This window comes from Populus trichocarpa, chromosome 1 (assembly GCF_000002775.5).
Source record: "Populus trichocarpa isolate Nisqually-1 chromosome 1, P.trichocarpa_v4.1, whole genome shotgun sequence".
Taxonomy (NCBI): Eukaryota; Viridiplantae; Streptophyta; class Magnoliopsida; order Malpighiales; family Salicaceae; genus Populus; species Populus trichocarpa.
In genome coordinates, this window is record NC_037285.2 from 9,488,962 (window position 1) to 9,509,530 (window position 20,569).

At 34.6% G+C, this 20,569-nt stretch overlaps 2 protein-coding genes and 1 long non-coding RNA gene across 11 annotated transcripts; 1 reads left to right on the forward strand and 2 right to left on the reverse strand.

Annotated features, from left to right (window-relative positions):
* Nucleotides 1–1,654: 1,654 nt before the first annotated feature.
* On the reverse strand, nucleotides 1,655–5,263 carry LOC112328464 (uncharacterized). Its single transcript, XR_002983352.2, has 2 exons — nucleotides 4,957–5,263; nucleotides 1,655–1,971 (listed from the first exon to the last, which is right to left on the reverse strand). It is a non-coding gene; the product is annotated as an uncharacterized LOC112328464 (long non-coding RNA).
* Nucleotides 5,264–5,413: 150 nt separating this feature from the next.
* On the forward strand, nucleotides 5,414–9,551 carry LOC18094411 (deoxyribodipyrimidine photo-lyase). 3 transcript variants are annotated; one of them, XM_006368651.3, is made up of 10 exons: nucleotides 5,416–5,888; nucleotides 6,134–6,477; nucleotides 6,558–6,798; nucleotides 7,032–7,189; nucleotides 7,285–7,321; nucleotides 7,433–7,491; nucleotides 7,905–7,986; nucleotides 8,065–8,136; nucleotides 8,448–8,616; nucleotides 9,320–9,551. In XM_006368651.3, the coding sequence occupies exons 1-10, from the start codon at nucleotides 5,562–5,564 to the stop codon at nucleotides 9,337–9,339; spliced, it is 1,509 nt and encodes a 502-aa protein (XP_006368713.2). In that variant the 5' UTR covers nucleotides 5,416–5,561; the 3' UTR covers nucleotides 9,340–9,551. The 3 variants fall into 3 exon arrangements, 2 of the variants coding, with proteins under 2 accessions (XP_052309125.1, XP_006368713.2); XR_008059290.1 differs by lacking the exons at nucleotides 7,905–7,986; nucleotides 8,065–8,136 and having other exon boundaries at nucleotides 5,414–5,888; XM_052453165.1 differs by lacking the exons at nucleotides 7,905–7,986; nucleotides 8,065–8,136; nucleotides 9,320–9,551 and having other exon boundaries at nucleotides 5,414–5,888; nucleotides 8,448–8,927.
* On the reverse strand, nucleotides 8,881–19,932 carry LOC18094410 (SNARE-interacting protein KEULE). 7 transcript variants are annotated; one of them, XR_002983351.2, is made up of 22 exons: nucleotides 19,669–19,931; nucleotides 18,871–18,929; nucleotides 18,372–18,453; nucleotides 17,789–17,867; nucleotides 17,071–17,121; nucleotides 16,864–16,960; nucleotides 16,668–16,700; nucleotides 15,464–15,589; nucleotides 15,196–15,387; nucleotides 15,023–15,106; nucleotides 14,827–14,925; nucleotides 14,674–14,750; nucleotides 13,557–13,653; nucleotides 11,848–11,973; nucleotides 11,671–11,766; nucleotides 11,406–11,525; nucleotides 11,238–11,318; nucleotides 10,558–10,748; nucleotides 10,134–10,224; nucleotides 9,926–10,015; nucleotides 9,717–9,827; nucleotides 8,881–9,379 (listed from the first exon to the last, which is right to left on the reverse strand). XR_002983351.2 is itself a non-coding variant. In XM_024607062.2 (22 exons), exons 1-21 carry the CDS (start codon nucleotides 19,742–19,744, stop codon nucleotides 9,774–9,776), a joined length of 2,001 nt encoding a protein of 666 aa, XP_024462830.2. In that variant the 5' UTR covers nucleotides 19,745–19,932; the 3' UTR covers nucleotides 9,468–9,612; nucleotides 9,735–9,773. The 7 variants fall into 7 exon arrangements, 5 of the variants coding, with proteins under 5 accessions (XP_024462830.2, XP_024462819.2, XP_024462837.2 ...); XR_002983350.2 differs by lacking the exon at nucleotides 8,881–9,379 and adding an exon at nucleotides 9,468–9,612; XM_024607062.2 differs by lacking the exon at nucleotides 8,881–9,379 and adding an exon at nucleotides 9,468–9,612 and having other exon boundaries at nucleotides 9,735–9,827; nucleotides 19,669–19,932.
* Nucleotides 19,933–20,569: the final 637 nt, after the last annotated feature.

Genomic DNA, 20,569 nt, shown 5'->3' on the forward strand with positions numbered 1-20,569 from the left:
TCGAGCTTGCATCCAAAATGTTATATATTTGAAAAAATAGATTATATATATGCCGGAAAACAAGCTTAAAATATCCTGAGTCTCTGGTTAATGTGTAACATAATACTTGTATTAGTACATACCAAGCTTTATGCGAGTGCAGATCATCATCTACAATCAACTTGTAAACCAGTTAAAGAACAATCCAATGTTCAAAGCATTGTCAGATCAGATCATGCATGTAAATACTCAAACTTAATTCTTCAACTCCCTTTTAATTGTTGCATCAACGCACGGATGGCCAAATTAAGGCTCATGCACATTCACAGTAAAATAGCAGCAGCAGCAGCATTACCAGTCACCAAAAATAAGATTGACTTTCTTTGGTTTTCATTAGTGTTGGCCTTTCTATCCCATTGGATAAACTTTGTTTTATCCCGAAATGAGTTTAAAAGAAAAAACTTTTTTGGAACCAGGTCCATACACAAGAGTCATATGGGCTTGTCAGTCCGAGTACTTGCATTCTGGCACGCTGTGGATAAAAACATTTCGACATGAAAAAAATGCTAATTATAAAAAAATTTATACCCAAGTCACTTGCCTAATTGATAATTTTAATTAAAAAAAATATAACAATAATAGTGAAAAAAAATGAAGAAAGGTTGGAAAAAAAAAGACTTGTGCTCACTGAAAATATAAAAAACTCAATACTAAAAGGGAAACTGGAAAAAAAAACCAAGAAGAAAAAGATAAGTTAAACTAGGTTATCTCACAACAAAAAATACATGCAAAAAAAATTACTTGAAATGAAAAGGAAAAAAAACACAGATATTAATTTTCAATACATCAAATATTAAATAATAAAATTAATATAAATAAATTGAAAAATAACAAAAAAAATATATTATTAGGAGAAACCACCTCCATTAAATTCCACTCTTCTCTCTAATACAAATCTTTAGACACCAAAATCAAATTTATTGGTGATTGAAATCCAATCACTCAAACACTCTTTTAGTTTATCATGATTTTTTGTTCTTCTTTTTAAGTTTCGATGACTGAAACGTAAAATAAATAAATTTTAAGATCAAAATAAATATTTCAAAATCACAAGGGATCAATTTTTTAAAAAAATATTGAGACTAAATTGTAGATTTACGCATCTTATAACAGTCAACAAGGAAAAAGGCTATCATTTATTATCAAATGTCAATTTTGATCCTTGTTTACTAATTTTGTTTTTTATAATAATTCAAAAATCTCAAAGTAAAAATAACATGTCATCCAATACTAAAAAATTCTTAAACACCCGGGGAATGTGATAAAAGACAATCCAAAAAGAATGAAAAATCTAGGACAGAAAGAAACAAACTTTTCAAGTCCAAATTGAAAGAAATTAAAGTTTGGATGACTGAGATAAATCAAAATAAAAAATCAAGGGACCAAGGAAGAAAGGTTGGTCAATGAACACTACTATGAATAACATTTTATGGGAGGGTGAATAATGTTTTACACAGTAATACGCCGTCCTCTTTTAGTTTTTTTTAATAAAGAGTAAGCTATTGCCACATGATTTTGGACACCAATTGGGTACACATTTATTTAGTCTAGTTTATTTAATCTATATTCCTAGCATGGTTGTTAGACTAGATCCAGAAATCGACCTAGAAAAAAGTTAGGTCAATGATATACTACATTATAAATGAAAGATTAAAATGGAATGTTACAAGACTACAGGGACAAAATTGAAAGATTATAAGATTACAGAGACAAAATGCTTTTTTACACATCACCAAACCCTAATCTATTATAATTATAGATAAAACTAAAAGAGTTTTGCATTTCATTATTCCATATCTCTACTTTTCCTTGGGGAACTGCATCTATGGTACATTTTATTAAATCACTATCTCTATTGATGCATTTCGCAGCACTAAGGGGGCTGTCCCGAGCCAAAGCCGGCAACTATCCATCTGACTTCTCTTTTGCAGACTGCAGGAAAAAAAAATGTTTTCCCAGGCTGAAATGGAGGATATTAAACTAGAAGATAAAAGCCAACAGAAGTTCGAACTGAATTCTGATTTAGAGGAAGACAAGGCAGAAAAAAACAAATTCAGGGCACAGAAGTTTAATGAGCCTGAATGATGCCTCTGATGAATTATTTGATGTTCCTGATTCTGGTGAAGTGATAGATTTTGGCCATTTAGAGAATGGTTGGTTTCCTGAAGGGAGTCAAGAATGACTTGCTTCGGTATTTACTAACCTTCGGTATTAATACAAATATCAATAAGAACCCACGGCTGACCGTATGGCTCGGCATCCTTATTCCACTTGCTAACCCTTTTCGCATAAAATGAAATATGAATCATCTACATCACCTACACCCTTGTGATCACTAAAAGGACATGTCTACTCCTACAGTCGGTGTACCATTTGGGATGTGCTAGGACTGCTGCTATGAGAGGATAGAAATCCAGAAGCTAATAGTTGAGCTTGTGAACACATCAAAACTATTGATGGTCTGTTTCTAAATCCAATATGATCAGGAATGAAGATTTTTGTAGTGTTTTAATAAAGAGTGATCATATATTCACATTAATATTCTTTTATCATATATTCACATTAATATTCTTTTATTCAGAATTTATAAAATTGATAATTGATAATAGAAGACCCGACACTTGTAAAACAGTTTTTTTAGTGGGATTTAATATTTAAAGACCCTCTGATAATAAAATTAGTGATTTTTAATAAGATATTGCAATAAATAAGTGAATGAAGATTTTTGTAGTGTTTTAATAAAGAGTGATCATATATTCACATTAATATTCTTTTATTCAGAATTTATAAAATTGATAATTGATAATTGATAATAGAAGACCCGACACTTGTAAAACAGTTTTTTTAGTGGGATTTAATATTTAAAGACCCTCTGATAATAAAATTTGTGATTTTTAATAAGATATTGCAATAAATAAGTGAATGAGCTTTAAATTCTAAAAACAAGAATATTTGTTCTTGTTTTTAGAATTGTATACCTGATTTAGGTGCCAATGAATAGCTTTAATGGTTTTTTTAATATTTCTTATAATTTTAATTATGTTTATTTATTTAGGTTGTTAATTTTGTTCTATTTTGTCTGAAATGACCCGCATACTTTTATCATTTTAAAAAATGGAACAAAGTGAAATATATTTCATCTTGCTCATGATCTCAAGTCATTTAGGATTTCTCATCCATATTCTAGCCAAGATATTTTAGGTTTTCTTTGTTTGTTATTTTCCGGATGATCAACTTTTGTTCTTCATCACTCAAGGATTTATTTATATATATTAAAAAAAAACTTACCATTTGGTCCTCAAAATGCATGAAGTTAAATCCTTCTAGACCAATACATGGATGATGGCTCTGGCTGGGGATAATAACACTAGATAGACCATTCAAAATTTTTGTATCTATAAATATATACTTGATATTCTGGCAGTTATTATTATATATGTTTGACTGACCATTAGATGTTTATTGATCTAGACTTTACAAGATTCCATTCCTCTTGGTAGATTATTATAATTTTTGTTATAAAAACATTGATAGTTGTTTATTTATTAAGGTATATTTGTCTACTTTAGAGAATGAATAGATCCATTTTGATAGTGAAAATGACAATCTATAATAATATTTAGTTGATGACTTTCCCTCCATACCACTACAAAATCAAGATCCTTATTTATATGTTAATGATAGAGATGATGTTTGATTTATACTTCTTTTGCATATAAAAACCCTTTTAATTTCTCAATATTTTAGCATTTTCTTTGTGTTGGATTATTTTAAGTTAAAGTTCTCTTTAGTTTTACTTTTGACTATTTATTAATGTTTTAAATTTTGAAATTATGTTTAGATGCTTAACATTGTATTTGTATTGTATAATTTGAATTTAATTTATCTTTATATTTGAATTGGAATTATGTATATTGAATTAATATTTTTTATTATATATATGTGTATGTGAGCGCGACGAAACATGAAATGCTCTGAAATCAAAATTTATTCCAATAAGAATAATATAACACCAACCATAACAAAATTAACAACTTGTTTTTAATAGGTAAAATATCACATGAAAATATTGAATGAGTGAGAGCATCGCCAATGGAAGTGGCCATTTAGAAAAACCAAATTGTTAATAAGACAGTAAATATATTTTCTTTTCTTATGCATACTCCAATGGAAGATGCTATTTTAACAACACGTTATTTTAACAACTTATTTATATTTTAATATATTTGATATCATACAACTATAATTTAATTAATTTTTATATGATATAAAATGTTATTAATTATATAACTAAATTTAAAATTAATGAAGTAATATTGTTGCATCATGTGTGAATTAATTTTACAAGGTATGTTTAAAATAACCAAGAAATCTCGACATAGTTAATTAAAAATGCATTAGCCTAAACAATACATCAACTGAGTAAATTAAAATTAAAACCCATAGTTTGCACAATTTCTAACTTCATATTTTCGAAATCGGATGCAACTTAGAAATATCAATTTTCATAATTTGTTCTTCTTTTTGAATCCTTTCTAGTTCTTGTACTTTGATGTATCATTATAGATCATCCATCATCCAAGTAGGAATTGAAAACAAAACTGTTATCTTAGTTTTTTTCATTAGGAGATGAAAATGCAAGGAATTGAAGAATTATCTACATGTTCGCACAGGCTTCAAATCACTCTACAAAAATGAGATTTCACCAATACAGGCTTCGAATCAAACCAAAAATCACCAAAACCAACACTCAAATTCGCAGAGAATGGCTACCAACAATAGAAAGTTTAAAAGGTAAAGTCTAATAAAAAAAATCATCAAACAGATCATAATTAAAGAGAAAAAACCATTTTGAGAACGGTAAGCAAGCCAATTGAAAAGGTAAAGCAATAATTGATGAGCAAGGACAATAATCACCTGAATTGAGAGGTTTGGGCACGGCTAAGACAATCAATTGACGAGCAAGGACAATCAAAGGACAACCGCCTCTTGTTCTTCTTAGTAAACCACAAAGAAGCTAGGGCACAAGGCTTTGAGGTTTGCAGGCTTCTTGTTCTTGTTTTTGAAGAGGGAAGCAAGAGACACCTGTAGATAAAAGAGTCGTTGGCCAACAGGTATAAGTACCTCCTCCATGCTTTTTTGCTTTTTTGCTTTTTTCAGGGATGTGTGGAAGGCGTAGGAATAGCGTTTCAGTGGGAGAAAAGATTTTAGTTTTGGATATTTTAGTTTCGGTTTTCGTTGTTTAACCCAATTTTACTGTCCCGGGAAGAGGAGCAGCCGGGAAAGTTTATGGGCCCACAACTAAACCAACACGTGTCAAACAAAAAGAGTCTCCACGTCTATCATTTCGAAACCACAACTTTAACTGTTTCCACTTCGCTCCATTTTTCTCTCTTCTCCACAGTTCCCGATTTTCCCTCTCCTTAAATCTACGCACTCTGGCTCACGTAATCCTCCGCTATTCTGCATCCATTGCGCACGTTACCAAGCACTATAACTCTGCTGCCCTCTTATTCTCTACTATGGCCTCTCTATCTTCCCCGCCAACCCAAAACACCATCGTCCAACCGGGACGGATCCGGGTCATCAAAGAAGGATCCAGAGGGCAAGTGGGCGGTGGTCCTGTTGTTTACTGGATGTTTAGAGATCAACGACTTCAAGACAACTGGGCTTTGATCCATGCCGTTGATCAGGCTAACAGGAGCAATGTGCCTGTAGCTGTGGCATTCAATTTGTTTGATCAGTTCTTGGGGGCCAAAGCAAGACAATTAGGGTTTATGTTAAGGGGTTTGTGTCAGCTTCAAAGTCATATTGAAGAGACACTTCAGATCCCATTTTTCTTGTTCCTGGTCAGTTTTATAAGAATGTTGAATGAAACCCGTTTGGTTTTTTCTGTGCTGCTTGTGGTAATTTGTGTTCTTTTTTGGGGTGCTCTTATATATGGCGATGAAAATATTCAAACTTCAATAATCAAAAAAGAAAAAAGACTCAAACTTTGACGAAATGTGCTTGGTACTTTGCATTGCACCCGCTTAGCTATAAACAAACCATTATCATGTGAAATTTATTGGCTTTTCTGGGGTTTGGTGTGTAGGGAGAAGCTGAAGAGACTATACCAGCATTCTTAAAAGACTGTGGGGCTTCACTTTTAGTTACTGATTTTTCACCTCTTAGACAATTTCGTACATGCCAAGATGAAATTTGTAAGAGAGTAAGTGATTCAGTGACCATACATGAAGTTGATGCTCATAATGTTGTACCTATTTGGGTGGCGTCAGAGAAGTTGGAATACAGTGCTAGGACTTTAAGGGGTAAGATAAATAAATTGCTACCTGAGTACCTCATTGATTTCCCAATGTTACAACTGCCGAAGAACAAGTGGGTTGCAGCTACAAAGCAGTCAATTGATTGGAATGATCTCATTGACAATGTTTTGAGGTTAGACATTAATGTGTTTGAGTAAAGCTGCGTTGAGCTTCATTGGATTGTAGTGTTGATTCGTGATTTCGTATGTGTAGGAAAGGGGCAGAAGTTCCTGAAATCAAATGGTGTGAGCCAGGAGAAGATGCAGCAATGGAAGTGTTGATGGGAAGTAAAGATGGATTCTTGACGCAAAGGTTGAAGAATTATTCTACAGATAGGAATAACCCACTAAAACCTAAAGGGCTCTCCGGTCTGTCTCCATATCTTCATTTTGGGCAGATTTCTGCACAGCGGTGTGCCTTGGAGGCACGTAAAGTGAGGAATCTTAGCCCTCAGGTTTGCAGTGTCAAATCCTAGAATCTTGGTTCAAATTTTATTTTCAAGTGAAGCATGGATAATTACAATTACTTAGTCCTTCGGCTTGTCATTTTACATGTTAATTTTTCCTAAGCCCCCGTAATTAACAATCTATCACATGTTGATCGTTTCATCAATTGCTTTTTCTCTGTGGTTCTTACATACAACTAATGTATAGCTTAAAATATGTGCATGTACCTGTTACTCTGAAGTCAGCCGATGCATTTTTGGAGGAGTTGATTGTGCGTAGAGAACTTGCGGACAACTTTTGCTTTTACCAGCCCAATTATGATTCCATACATGGGGCATGGGAGTGGGCACGTAAGACCTTGGCTGACCATGCTTCTGACAAGCGAGAACATATTTACTCGTGAGTGCAATTGTTTTCATTTGGTTATTTATACTGCAAAAGTTTCTGTCGCATGCCAGACTTTCTGAAATTTCAAATGACAACTGCATTTATAGGAAAGAGCAATTAGAGAAGGCACAGACAGCTGATCCTGTAAGCCTATGTTTTGTCCATAAATACTATTCTATGAGGACCTGCCAAAGATTATTTTCATAGTTTTCTTTTGCTTATGCATTGCTAATATCATCTTATATCAATTTGCAGCTTTGGAATGCTTCTCAGCTGGAGATGGTTTGCCATGGGAAGATGCATGGTTTCATGCGGCAAGTAACTTTTCTTTTTTTCTGAGAATGTGTGGCTAGTAACTTCCTGATTGTTATTCTCATATTTATTTTTTCTGGCCTGATAGTAAGTCAATGAAAATCAGGAAAAGTTGGATGTCTAATATGAATGAATATAATAGAGCCAGGTGAACCAATGCAAAGAAATTAAGCAACTGACGTTACATTGACGGAGAAATGCAAAAGCATGATTGTATGAAGAAGCCAATGTGAAATCTTTTGAACATACATTCATATCAATGGTATTCAGTGTCATTTTATATATCTGCAAGCATGTTAAGTGGTGGTGCTTTTAATTTGAGAGTATTGACTGTTGGCATCAATATTGGCTAGCTGTTTGTATTGGTTTGGTTGCTGTCATTTGATGTTCTTAGAAACTAGAAAACTTTGTGCAGTATGTATTGGGCGAAAAAGATTCTTGAGTGGACAAGAGGGCCTGAAGAAGCCCTTGCGATATCCATATATCTAAATGACAAGGTAATTTTACTACAATGACATAGTGCTTCCATGAATTTTCAAACCAGAGCATAATGTGTTCAACTAACCTGCCTGCAGTATGAGATAGATGGGAGGGATCCAGGTGGATATGTTGGTTGCATGTGGTCAATATGTGGCATCCACGATCAGGTTTGGTTTCAATAATTTTAGTGGGATAAGCTACCTCCTGATTTTATGCAGTGCTAAAGTTCTTTCCTGAAATCCATCTAACATCATTCTATATCATAGTAAGAAGCTGGTATAGATAAAAATAAAGATGTACTTTTGAGTGAAATGAATGCGTGATTTCCATAGTTGACTGAACTGTAAATTTACGACAGTAGTTGTATTCATCTCTTCTGTAAATAAATAAATAAAAAATTGAAACTAGGAATGGTTCTGGTTAATCTTTCTTTTACATAATAAGTGGCATCAACTAGCCCTTCTGGTTTTGATTTCAGGGTTGGAAAGAGCGACCGATTTTTGGGAAAATACGTTATATGAACTATGCAGGCTGCAAGCGGAAATTTAATGTTGATGGATACATCACTTATGTCAAGAGAATTGTGGGCGACATTAAGAAGAGAAAAGCGGAAAATGAGCTCCACAAAACAATGAAGGAGCTCCCCAGTTAAGTTTGCTTTAACTGAAAGATTAGGAATAATCTGTTAAAAGAAAATTATCTGTGAACTCCTAGTGTGTATTCAAATTTTCAACACAGATCGATGTGATCTGTTCCGGCGACTCCAACTCACCTAACCTCTCAGCCTTGAGCCGAACCAGTACCTCATTACAATTACCTAGTTAAGAGTGTGTACCGTAATCGGAGCAGCATAAGCATGCGGTGCGGATTACAGCGTGACACAGTACTTTTATTTTAAATTTAAAATAATATTTGCGAACACATTGAGAAATTTATTCTTCAAAGATGGTTCTCGTTATGCATGAGACTGAGTTCCATGTTACGTAAATGGCTGCACAGCAAGTAACTGCTCAACAAAACTTTTCTAATTATGGCACATGTGCTCGTATCCTCAAACAATGCCAAAGAGATTTTAGAGTAATAATGGTCGAGGTTTTTCCTACTGAAAGATTAGCCGTATGCTAACTCCATGGATCTTCTCATATGAACCCAAAAAGAAAACGCACCTTGCTTGCTTCTAAACCGCGTAAGTGTCGTTCTTCTTGTTCCGGCTTCCCTGGACTGGCCTATTTAAGAAGAGAATTTTTTCATCTTCATCCCAGTCATAAAATTTGAAAGCAGTGCTGCGTGGTTCCTTTCGTCTTTACCACCACTAAACATGTCTCTGTTCTCGGTGTCCATGAATTGCAGAACCAATGAGTCGCCGCTGAACCCCAACAACCTTCACAACTGGCGCGGTGCAGCTAACATCTGATGGTGCGCCAAAAACATAATATCCAAAAGATCAAACCAGGATGCCATAACATCTTATCACTATCATATATAGTACGGGAACTCATTGTTTTCAGTTTCAAAATTAGATTGATTTTTTTTTTCAGTTTTATTTAGTAAAGCAATATTTATACACGTAGTCAGTTTCTCTGCAGCTTTGGCTTGTATTACAAAACACACAAGAAGCTACAGCCTTGAGCAGGGGCGCCTTCCTATAACATGAAACATGAACCACACAGCTACGACTATCAAGGGGCAGACATTTTACATTAAAAAAATGGATACAATAAAATGAAAGAATGTGTTGATGAATTACAAATCGGATAGTCAGAACCTAGAGAAGCCTCGTGTTCCGCTTCTAATCCCAACACATTTATATCTGTAGATCGTCCAGTGAAAGTTCATTTGCTGTCAGCAGTTTCAGCTTCTGCAATTTTAAATCAATGACATTATTATTTTGGCCAGACATTCAGTTCAAAAAATAACGTATAGGGGTCATTGGAGGCTCTAGAGAAAACTAGTTACCGTAATAAAATGTGGAGGATCATCCAGACTCGAAGAACCCAAAATTACTTCCCTCTGTAACTTGCTTGTAAGCTTGTGGCAAACTCTTAGCTGGAGATTAATTAGAGTAGAAACACCAAACAAGCCAAAAAGACAACCATAATAATTGATTTGGGATTCAACATAAAGACAACCATAATAATTGATCTGGGATTCAACATCTTCTTACCTCAGATCTTGTAGCTCCACCTACGATGAATACAAAAATACGCTGGCCCATCTTTTTGAAATCACTAGATGCATGTCTTAGAACAGAATCACTGTAGGGAAATGCAAAAAAACAACATTACAAATAAAGCCACGAGGATAATAAAGCTACTCTTGGCCTATTAAGTTCCCTAACACTCCAAATACAAGCACAACAGACTACGGTGGCACGGTTAATTTTGAGGTCATAAGAGCAACAACCTACATCAATCAGGAGACCATAAACAAGCAGGGAATTCGTTTAACAGATACAGCACAGGAGCATAACAAAAGATTAAGAATGTGTTAAGTTTAAAGAGGAAAATATCAGGAGTTGAATTCCATGGTTTATTTTCTCAGACAATCATAGAATATTCAATTGACTATGCATGAAAGAACAGCAATACCTTGAATAACCATCATCAGAGTTCCGTGGTCGAGCCCATGTAGGAGTCCGTCTTGATCTCATTGAATGGGGTGCTGGAGCTTGATGCATTGGTGTAGACTGGGATGTCCCATGGAAAGTTGGGCTTGGGTCATTCATGCATGGATATTCATCCTTGGAGAGTTCTCCTTTGTTAAGTTTATCAATAAGTTCCTGAAAAGGATTTGCATTAGGGTGAGTACCATCCTTTCATATTATCTAACCAAAAGTTAAGGCATCAAGGCTGTTGATAAATCACATGCTGTTGATAAATCACATAAACATTTCGCACCAACGGAAATTACCTATTTAGGAAACCACAAACTCACCCATAGACACAAGGCACACGGATAAAAAGCTCAATGATCCCATATAATGAAGTGTGAGTCTTGCATGATTTTGACCACATGTTCTGTTTTTATTTGCCTAGTCTATGAATGAGTCAGTAAACTAAATCTACACAATGATTTCTCCCCATTTAGAAGCAAATTTGATAATGGAAGAGGGAGGAATTAGTAACAAAACTACATGTAGCAAAAGCAATATAAAAATGAAAGGGGAACAATAAAAGCTTTTTGAAAGGAAATTTTTGACGTCAAAGATAACAAAGCACAATAGGTCAGCCTATACATGAAAAACCAAATACAAAGAATTCGGATGTACCTCTATCATGGGGTAAAAGCGAGACAACTGCCATGTTGTTTCTTCAGCACCAGTGCGGTCTTTCCTGGCAGCGCGCTTCTTCTGGCAGTTGATTGGGAAGGAGAACAGAAACTGTAAGCTTTGAAAGTGTCAATCAGAAGTGGCATTTCAACAAACATTTGTGTTCACCTTATGAATATCAAACTTCAGGGAGAAAGCACCAGTTGAACTTTTTTTGGTCTCTGATGCCGCCGCAAGCAATCTCATATTATTCACAGCATTCATGTCATCCTGCGGTAATCTTACCACCTGAAAGAAATTCGAACAATTAATTGTGATATGCATGGAAAATGTTCTCAATAATATCAAACCAGGAAGGTAAGCAAAAGCTCTGCTCATTGACCTCAAAACAGTACAAGAAATTGAAAACCAGCACGGAAACAAAGAAAAATACCTTCATTATATTATGACCTTCTTCACCCTCAAACTTCTCAGGATAAATGGCTGCAAGAATCATCAACAACCGCAACTTATTTTCACGAGTTGCATCCTGCAAAAGAGTGAGACTCCTACTTGATAAATATTATTGACAAGTTGAAATGCATCCATTAAAATTTACTTCAAGTTTTACCTCTTTTGTAGTCAAAAATTTGATAACATCTGTCATTCCTGCATCTCCAAAAACCAGGTCCTGCTCTAGTTGCCCAAGCTCTCGAAGCCCCGACTCCCTGATAATTCTATTAATTTTTCCAGCAATCTGCATCCATAAAACATAATTTGCATGAAGCCATGGACCGCAAGAAAATTCCATCAACCAGTGGTTCTTCTTTTTCTTTCTGATTACGCACTAACTATTCCATGTGTATTCCAAAGGGGAAAAAACTGAATAATACAATTTAAGCTGATTGCAATTCGTGCTTCCATCAGGAAAAAAATTTGACCTTAATCATTTGTGCTCCCGTGAATTATGAGTTTTAAGCAGAGCACACAACTTAATATTCAGAAAGCAGAAATTCAACATCGATATCTACAAAGGCAGTCAAAAGTGTAGCATTTCATAGTTACTAGAAAGCAGGCAAATGAAAAAATGGAACCAAATAATCTAATGGCATTTCCATCAGGGCAAAAATTCAAACTCCACCCACTGGTATCAAAAGCAAGGTTCGTATAATGTTATGTAAAATTATCTGAAACTCAAAAGTGACATGCAGGGAAGGAGAACTGAGCGAAGAGGAAGAATTGAAGACCCTAATATTAATTGATATTTCCAGTGAGGCTTCACAATCATGACACACTGGTTTGGTTAAGTAAGTTAATTAATTAACAAGTCACCTCAAATAAACCAAGCAGAGCCTTAACAATATCTATGTGACACTGCACTCAGAGGGAGTATGAGTAGGATGCCTAAACATAAAGCTCTAAAAAAGGCAACATTGAGAAGTAGATAAACAAAAAATGGGTCCATTTGCCGCACTCTCTAAACAAACATTGTGCTGTTCTAAAAGGGACTTCAGCAGCCTAGCTAAAATACAAGTATAGAGACAAGCAAGAGTAAAAAGCAACAATCAAGAAAGTGCTCAAAAAGTATCCTGCCTCATTAGTTTGAGTCAGTAATGGAATGAATAGAGAATTATTTGGACAAGAAATAAAGCAAGATGCACTTTGGTCAATAACCTCATCTTATTTTGTTACTGATCAAATCTACACAAAATGATCTCCGTTAACCCGTAGCATTTGAGCTAATAAGCAAATAGCATCAATGACCTCTTAATCGGGGGGGGGGGGGGGGGGCTGGTGGTTTACATTAAAGCCATAATGCCAACAAACATTAGGAATTCAAAGATAAAATCGTTCATGAGAATGAAATAGCAAAATCATGGTGTCATCAAGCCAAGCATTGTTCATTTGTAATTAAAACTATGTACAACACCAACATTCAATCTTAAGGGGTGAGACAGAGGCATAACCTGGTGGTAACAGCACATCTCCTTCAAAGAAAAGGTCTGGGATTTCAAATACCCATCCCATAAAATAACTATTCATTCATCAAAAAAGTTGTTTGGAAAGGATATCTAGAATGGGAAATTAGTTTCAAATAACATGTATAATAGCTACAATACAATATATGTCAAATTGCCATGGCGAAAGCATCACATGGCATAGTGGTCCGGAGCCTGAAGATTATTTTGCTAAACAAGTGGGAAGAACGAAGCCAAACTTCTGAGCCAGATTTGAAAATAAGAGCATCATATTAAAACTGTATTCCTTTGCTTATGTTACACATTGCCAACAAAAGTGGGAAAAAAAGAGGTAGTTTGCTGCCAGAAGCAAGAAACTAACCTCCACATGGAGGGAGATCTTGTCAATCTGCTCACTGTATTGAGGCAATGCTTGAACCATCTGTTGCAAGTCCCTTGTAGAAAGTTCACCACCATCTCTACACAGGTAAACTTCAAGGTTGGAGATATACCATCACATAAACTCAAAATCTGATTAACAAGTAGCTTTTACAAAACAGGAAGAAATAAAAATACACAAGGCATATGCCACACCTCTAATTGAACAATCAAAGTGAACTATACATGGTTGATATAGAAACAAGCACATATCAATTCCCAGCTTCGACAGGTATTTATAAAAAAAAGAAAGAGGATGGAAACATAACAAGAAAAAATTCGCTTTAAGATAATATGAGTAGCGGTTGTTCTCAGTACATTAACACCATTGATATTGTTAACTTCTTACTGCATCAGGCATCTGTCCACTCATTTCCCATACTTCATGGCCACCTCCCTCCTTAAAAAACAATCCCTCTCAATTCCCCTCCACAGGTGTGTGTAAAAGAAAACAAAATATCAGCATCCTCACAACAACCAACCTACCATACAGGTGCTCCCCACTTCCTATAAGAATCTAAAATTTCTCAACCCTCCCCTGATGTGGGCACTTCCAGGGGAGATAAATGAGTAGGCACATGAAAGAATACTCTTTGCAATGTCAACTACTCCCAGATTTCTAATGGCTAGTCTTCTCTACACCTTTTTCTCTTCATGAAAAATACTCTAGACCATTTGGCAATGGGATCCCAGACTGCAAAATATTATGAACCAGGTGGTTCAAAGCAAGAGCTGAGAAAAAAGAATTTCAGATCACAAGAAAGGGAATAGAAGACATGTAAAACCCTCCATTAATTAAACAACACTGAATTAATGAAAAATTTTAACTTCAATTTAACACAGATCAGTTATTAGAGCAATATCTCATAAGTAGCATCAGTAACTAAGTGCCTTTGAAAACAGGGAAAGAATTTTCTATTGAATTACTCATTTGTGAATTTTGAATCATTAAGCAATGCTTCTATGAAGTTAAAGTTGATGAAACTAACAGAATACACTAGGTCACTAATGACATCATGACAATGGTCAGCAATTTACATGGATAAAGAATTTTCATCAACCTTGAACCATGTTGGATTTTGGCTGCTTTATTTTTTGATACGAAGTTGGTCATCTTCTCGTGCAGCCGCTCACTAGCCTAATAAAGAAACCAAAGCTTAGAGCATTCACAGAGTGGAGGTTTAAAACCTAACAAAACATATAACCATACTTACATCTGCTATGTGTGCATGCCGAAGCTCAAGCCAGACAGGATCATGTTCCTCCAAAAGAACATCCTTTTTTTCCGGTGGACCACCAGCTTTGCTGAGCACCTGAAAAATGCAATTCCTTGATAAACAGTATAACAAAGAGATCCAACCTCAAATCAGTAAATGCTGAAGTATATAGAACTCTCAACTGTTGACTTACCTCATGCACATATTTGTTTCCCTCCATATTCAATAGATCATGACACATGGCATCATATGTCCACTCGTGTATGATAGGAGCAATCTAGAATTGCAAAATAAGCACGTAAGCAATACAACCAAGCTATACAACAAGCATATAGCGAGTTTCTAAGCAACATGCACTTGAGAGACCTGATCTATAGATCTATCCAGGATAAGCAGTTCACATGTTTCTGTCTGAGGGAAGTGTTCAGTCTTTTGCTTATATTGGATCAGACAATCCCAAATTCTAGCAGCAAGTTTTGTAGGAATTAAATCACGGAAAGTCGTCATTGTTGTTACATCAAGGGACTTGGCGGCACGATATCGCACAAAAGGAAATTCCTGGAAAAAAAGACATGCATGCCTAAGAATATTATCAGGAGATTGTGAATCAACATTTGGAAGCCATTATATATACCCGAAGCGAAGCAAAAACTGTAGCAATGCGAGAAGCCATCACATTCAAACACGCATCACCTTTGCGAGAATCCTCCTCATCCACAAAAAGTTCCTCTAAAGCCCTTTCATTATCAGTAATAAAACCCTGTGTGGAATAATATATCACCTCTAATGGGAGAAAAAATAACATAATGAAGATAGGCACAAAAAAATGGAAATTATGGATGGAAATAAAACATTTACAAACCAAAACAACTTTCATAAGCTGTAATCGGAAATTTGTAAAAATGATCAAACAAATAGTTTAAATAACAAATAATAGTTTTAAAAAGTGAAATAAAACACAAGCTGTTTTAAATTGCTCAGTTTGATATCTAGCTTAGAATCACCTCAACCTTCCCCTAGGGGATTTCTTTAAAAAACAAAAGGAAAAAAAAATGATAGCTAGCTTAGAACCAACTCAAACTATGCCCTAGGGGGATTCTTTAAAAAAAGGAAAAAAAAGTTCATTTCCCCTAAAAACAAATTGCAATTTCAAGTTATCTGCAAGCATTGGCATCATCATTGACTGGATCTTCAAGAACCTAGCATTGGAGCTCAGTCAATTAAGATGCCCTAAAAATAATCATCAGTCACTATGGCAAAAGCACCAGATGCATGAACAATCACATCTATCTCTCTCTTCCTCTTTTTTCTTTCACAAGCTCTATATTTTTGTTTCATTTATAGGTTGTATGCTGCTCCCAATCCCATCTCTACCATTGAGTTATAAGCTCAAGACACAAAAGGCCTTTTCTCTTAAAAAATGCAAATATTGACTCAAAAGAAGCATAAATAGTTGGATACCAAAAGAGCTGCAAAGTTCAGAAATTGGCATTATTACAGATTGCCATGTCATATGCCTTCTGAGATACCATGTTGCACTGGAGAAAATAAAGGTAACTACTTTTAAACAAAGATAGCATCTAGTCCTAAAAATCAATCTTGTTGATGCTAATTCTGGTTGAAAACAAAAGGATCATGGAAGCTACGGAATATCAGTAATGAAATGAGGCATCCCTAAAAAGTTGCTGGAAACTCAACATGATAAAAGAGCTTTTCCTCGGCAACAATGAAGATTCAAACAATAGCTATTGTTGTAATTTAATGCATGAAAAAATAGAAAGGGTAAACAATATTTTGCATGCAATATTGAACCAGATAAATGATTTAGAATTACAAACCTGGCTATCTATAGCAAAATACTCCAAATTCATCTGCATGGCTCACACATCAAAATAAAAAATATGTCAATATCTTTTGTAAGTTTTAAACAAATGATGGATTGAGAAAACACATATCTAGCTGAAAAATCAAATTTGCTTCAGCACAATTATTGATCCAAAGGACAAAAAGTTTTACTGAGAAAGAGACCCGTACCTCTCTCAATGCCCCTATACGAGTTAATACACTTGAATCTTTCTTGATATGAGAAACCAGTTCTCTTGAAATAGGGGAACTGAAGAAAACAAATGCCCTTCATATGCAGACAAGAAAAATAAAATAAGTTGAGAAACATTTGTAAGTTTGAACTTCCAAAAGGTAAAATTGACTAGCATAGGACAATGAATAGAACTTTTCACATACTTTTTGTATAAAGGCGATTTCCCAGACATGTCTGACAAGAACATTATAACACTGCAAAATAAAACCAATAATAAGAACACCACCAGCATTACATAAATCAAATAGAGACAGAATTAATAACATGGGGACAGAAAAAAAACAAGGGACAGAGTGACAGGCCCCCATCCATTGACTTCTCTATAGAGAGAACTTCAATTCTTTCTTTAAAGATAGCATGATTATATAACCATGTCAAGCATGTGGCAGTATTCGTTTACAAGTAAATAGGCACTGCAAAACATGCATTGCTACTGATAAAATTGCACTAGGTAAGTAATGGAAGTAAGATTTGCTAAAGAAAAATAAAAAATCACAATGTAGCCCAGGAATTGAGAGGTAAAGTCCCTTAGTCAACCTACCAGATCAGCTCAGTAACTTAGCGAATAATAAGGAACAATGCCCAAAAAGGTTAGGCATCATATTTACTGAAACTGAGTATATTACAAGAAGTCGTTGACCTGCCCTTAGAACTAAAATTCAGATTTATAATCTCACCCACTCTGAAATTGAACACTGTATACAATCTATTCAAGATGAATTAACAAAATATGTCCCAATGTTATTCAGGCAGGTCCCAATTGCTGCAGAGCAATTAAACTGGAAAAGCTCCAGGAAATCAATATTCTTTTTTTTTTCTTTTTGAAGGGCAGGATGCTGAATATTGTCAAAAATATATTACTTCTCTTTTGTTGGTTGGATGAAGTATATAGCATCCATGGAGGGCAATGGCTGCCTTCGTCTGTATATGTCTTCTACCACTGCAGAGAAAAAAAAGAGATAATCAAGCAACTTGGAGAGTACAGCAATTAAATTTCAAATGGACATAGATTTTTCTTTCTCCCATCGTTTAAACCATATAATCCCACTTGCAATGCAACTTGAGGAATTTTACTCTAAGCTAAGAAAATAGTATATTGGAGCGGCATTTTTCTGTAATTTACAGCAAACAGAATACCGGTACGATTACATGGAGGATAAAATGCTTCAATGGATAGCCATGTGTAGAATTGAATCATTTATTTTTATGGCATAATATTTCATGAATTGCTCCATCTCATAGAATACTAAAATAATATCCATTGGTGTTTGCAGCCTGTTATCTAAAGTGATCTAAAATGCATATAATACATTCCAAGTAATATTTTGCACAGAAAAACTACAAAAAGCAAATTTTCTATGTTATGTCTCTCAAGTGGATTTTTAAATTGTAACGAAACAGCTGAACTATCTCAAATTTTTTGAGTTTGCCCTTTTATTCTTACATGAAACTCCTTCCTGTGTGATATCAGCCATCTTGCATGAGTATGACATGATCTTCACAGTAAGTCTGTCCATGATAAGTACCTGCAGGTATGAGATTCAAGTCCTGACATTAATGACATATGTGTACTGTATGAGATGGAAAGCGGTGGCAAGATAGCTTTAATCACACGGACATGTATCAAAACACTAGTCTAAACCGGGAAGTCATTGGGTAAGGCAATAGACATGATTCTAACAAGTCCCAAATTTTCACTAACAGATAATTTCGTCTGGATACAGTCAAAATATCATCGACACAAGCTGGACATGTGCCATTTGTATCAGAACACAGGTGTCGTACTTCTAAGCTTGACAGGAAATCAATTCCAGACACTGCGAAAATGCTAGGATATTTATTTGAAACTCCATGAAATGCAAGGACATTTACTTGATCTAAATGGTATTAAGAAAATAGTATAGATGACAGGAATAGCAAAATAATAGAACCACGTGAGATACCTTCCAAGTTGATTTTGAATTCCCTGTTTTGGCTGATCGAAGCATTTCATGCAACAAACCTGAACAATGGGTAAATTTAGAATGACAAACAAAGTTCATAAAAAGCACCTATTTAATAAGAAAAAAAAAGTATTAGGATCAAGAATGAACAGTGCACTAGCAATAAATGCGAGAACATTCACTTCCATAACATTCCCTTCCTATTTTTCTGATAGACTCAACAAAAGAAGATAACAGCATCAATCAATTCAAGACGGTCTAATTAGCTTTGGTCTCTTTAGCTTTGGTCTCTTTAGCAAGTAGCTTATTCCAATGGACAGAAATTGTTTCGTGCAAAAGCCATTCTTCTTAGTAAAATAAGATATCCAACCCCAAGCATTTAAACTCCTATCATCCACTTCACAAATTCTAGAATCCAAACACTGATACAAATATTTCCATTAATAATAATCCTCACAATCTTAAAACTGCAATCTCCACCACCACGAAACTTCGATATAGCATAGAAATTGAAGAAATTCCTAGCAACTAATACTAACTAAGTTTGGCCAATAACTCTATTAATTAGTTACCAGAAATATTACAAAATTACTAGGAACACAATGTCATCGTTACATTACATAATGAAGCTTTAAGAAAAAGAAAAAAAAAACTAAATGATTACTCTTAAGACAAACCAAATTATAAACTCCATTGGACAGAGAGAAAAGGGAACAAGATCACATCAAACTGCTTGCTTTTGACTCTATCAAACTGAACCTATAAAAATTCGAGTAGAGAAGGAGAGATTGAACTTACGTTCACGGCTGATTTGCCTAAGATTCTTGTAGTCGCTACCGTAAGAAGACGACGAGTCAGAATCCGAGAGCGACATGTCGACAATTATTCAAGCCTTCAGAGCCTCTGATTCTATCTCTCTAGTCTTCTCCCGATCGGCGGATCCAGAAACGACAGTTGCAGAGATCGTTTTCTAGTAAGCTAAGTAGGGAGACAAAGAAAAAGGTAGTGAGGGAGGGAGGGAGGGAGCAAAAATGGTGACAAGGAAAAAGAATAGTGAAAAATTGGCTAATCTTTACTGTCATTGCAGGGTTTTTTTATTTTATTAATTGAAAAAAAATATATATGAATAGTTTTTGAAATTTATAATGTGGGTTTTGGTAGTTGACCATAGCCGGTTCAATTCGCGTTTCGTCGTGGAATGGAAAAGGATATTGACCGGTCTGCGATTGGATTTCTTAATTTTGTTTATAGCCATTGTTTATTGGATTAATTATATTTATCATCTTTTACACTTGCAGTTGCAATATTTCTCCCAAAACAAAATTTTAGAATCGTTCTCTCTCGAAGAAAACAAAAATTTCATCAATTTACAGAATAAAATTACAATAATTTCACACCAAACAAAAAACTAAGAAAACCATATGAATTTTGATTCAAGAATCTCACCTATTAAAAAATAAAAATTGAAATATATAATAGTATCATGTACTTAGCTATTTGACATGTTTTTTATCCATGTAGAATTATTTTATTTTTCAGCAATAAAATCAATATATAAGCTTTTTCAGTGTGCTTTTTGCCATAAAAAAATTCAAATTAAAATATTTATACACGCTTCCAATTAAATAAAATAAAACTTATTTGTGCTAGTAAACATAAAAAAAAATATTGTTATTGATAAGTAAAGACTAAACTGAAA

Bases quoted from the DNA above. Each gene is read 5' to 3' on its own strand.
- LOC18094411 (XM_006368651.3), top strand. From the start codon at position 5,562: ATGGCCTCTCTATCTTCCCCGCCAACCCAAAACACCATCGTCCAACCG. The intron at 7,987-8,064 runs GTAATTTTACTA...ACCTGCCTGCAG, and splicing joins CCATATATCTAAATGACAAG to TATGAGATAGATGGGAGGGA. The intron at 8,617-9,319 runs GTTAAGTTTGCT...CATGAATTGCAG, and splicing joins AACAATGAAGGAGCTCCCCA to AACCAATGAGTCGCCGCTGA.
- LOC18094410 (XM_024607062.2), bottom strand. From the start codon at position 19,744: ATGTCGCTCTCGGATTCTGACTCGTCGTCTTCTTACGGTAGCGACTAC. The intron at 15,388-15,463 runs GTATATATAATG...CTTTTTTTCCAG, and splicing joins CAGTTTTTGCTTCGCTTCGG to GAATTTCCTTTTGTGCGATA. The intron at 9,828-9,925 runs GTAACTAGTTTT...TTAAAATTGCAG, and splicing joins ATCCTCCACATTTTATTACG to AAGCTGAAACTGCTGACAGC.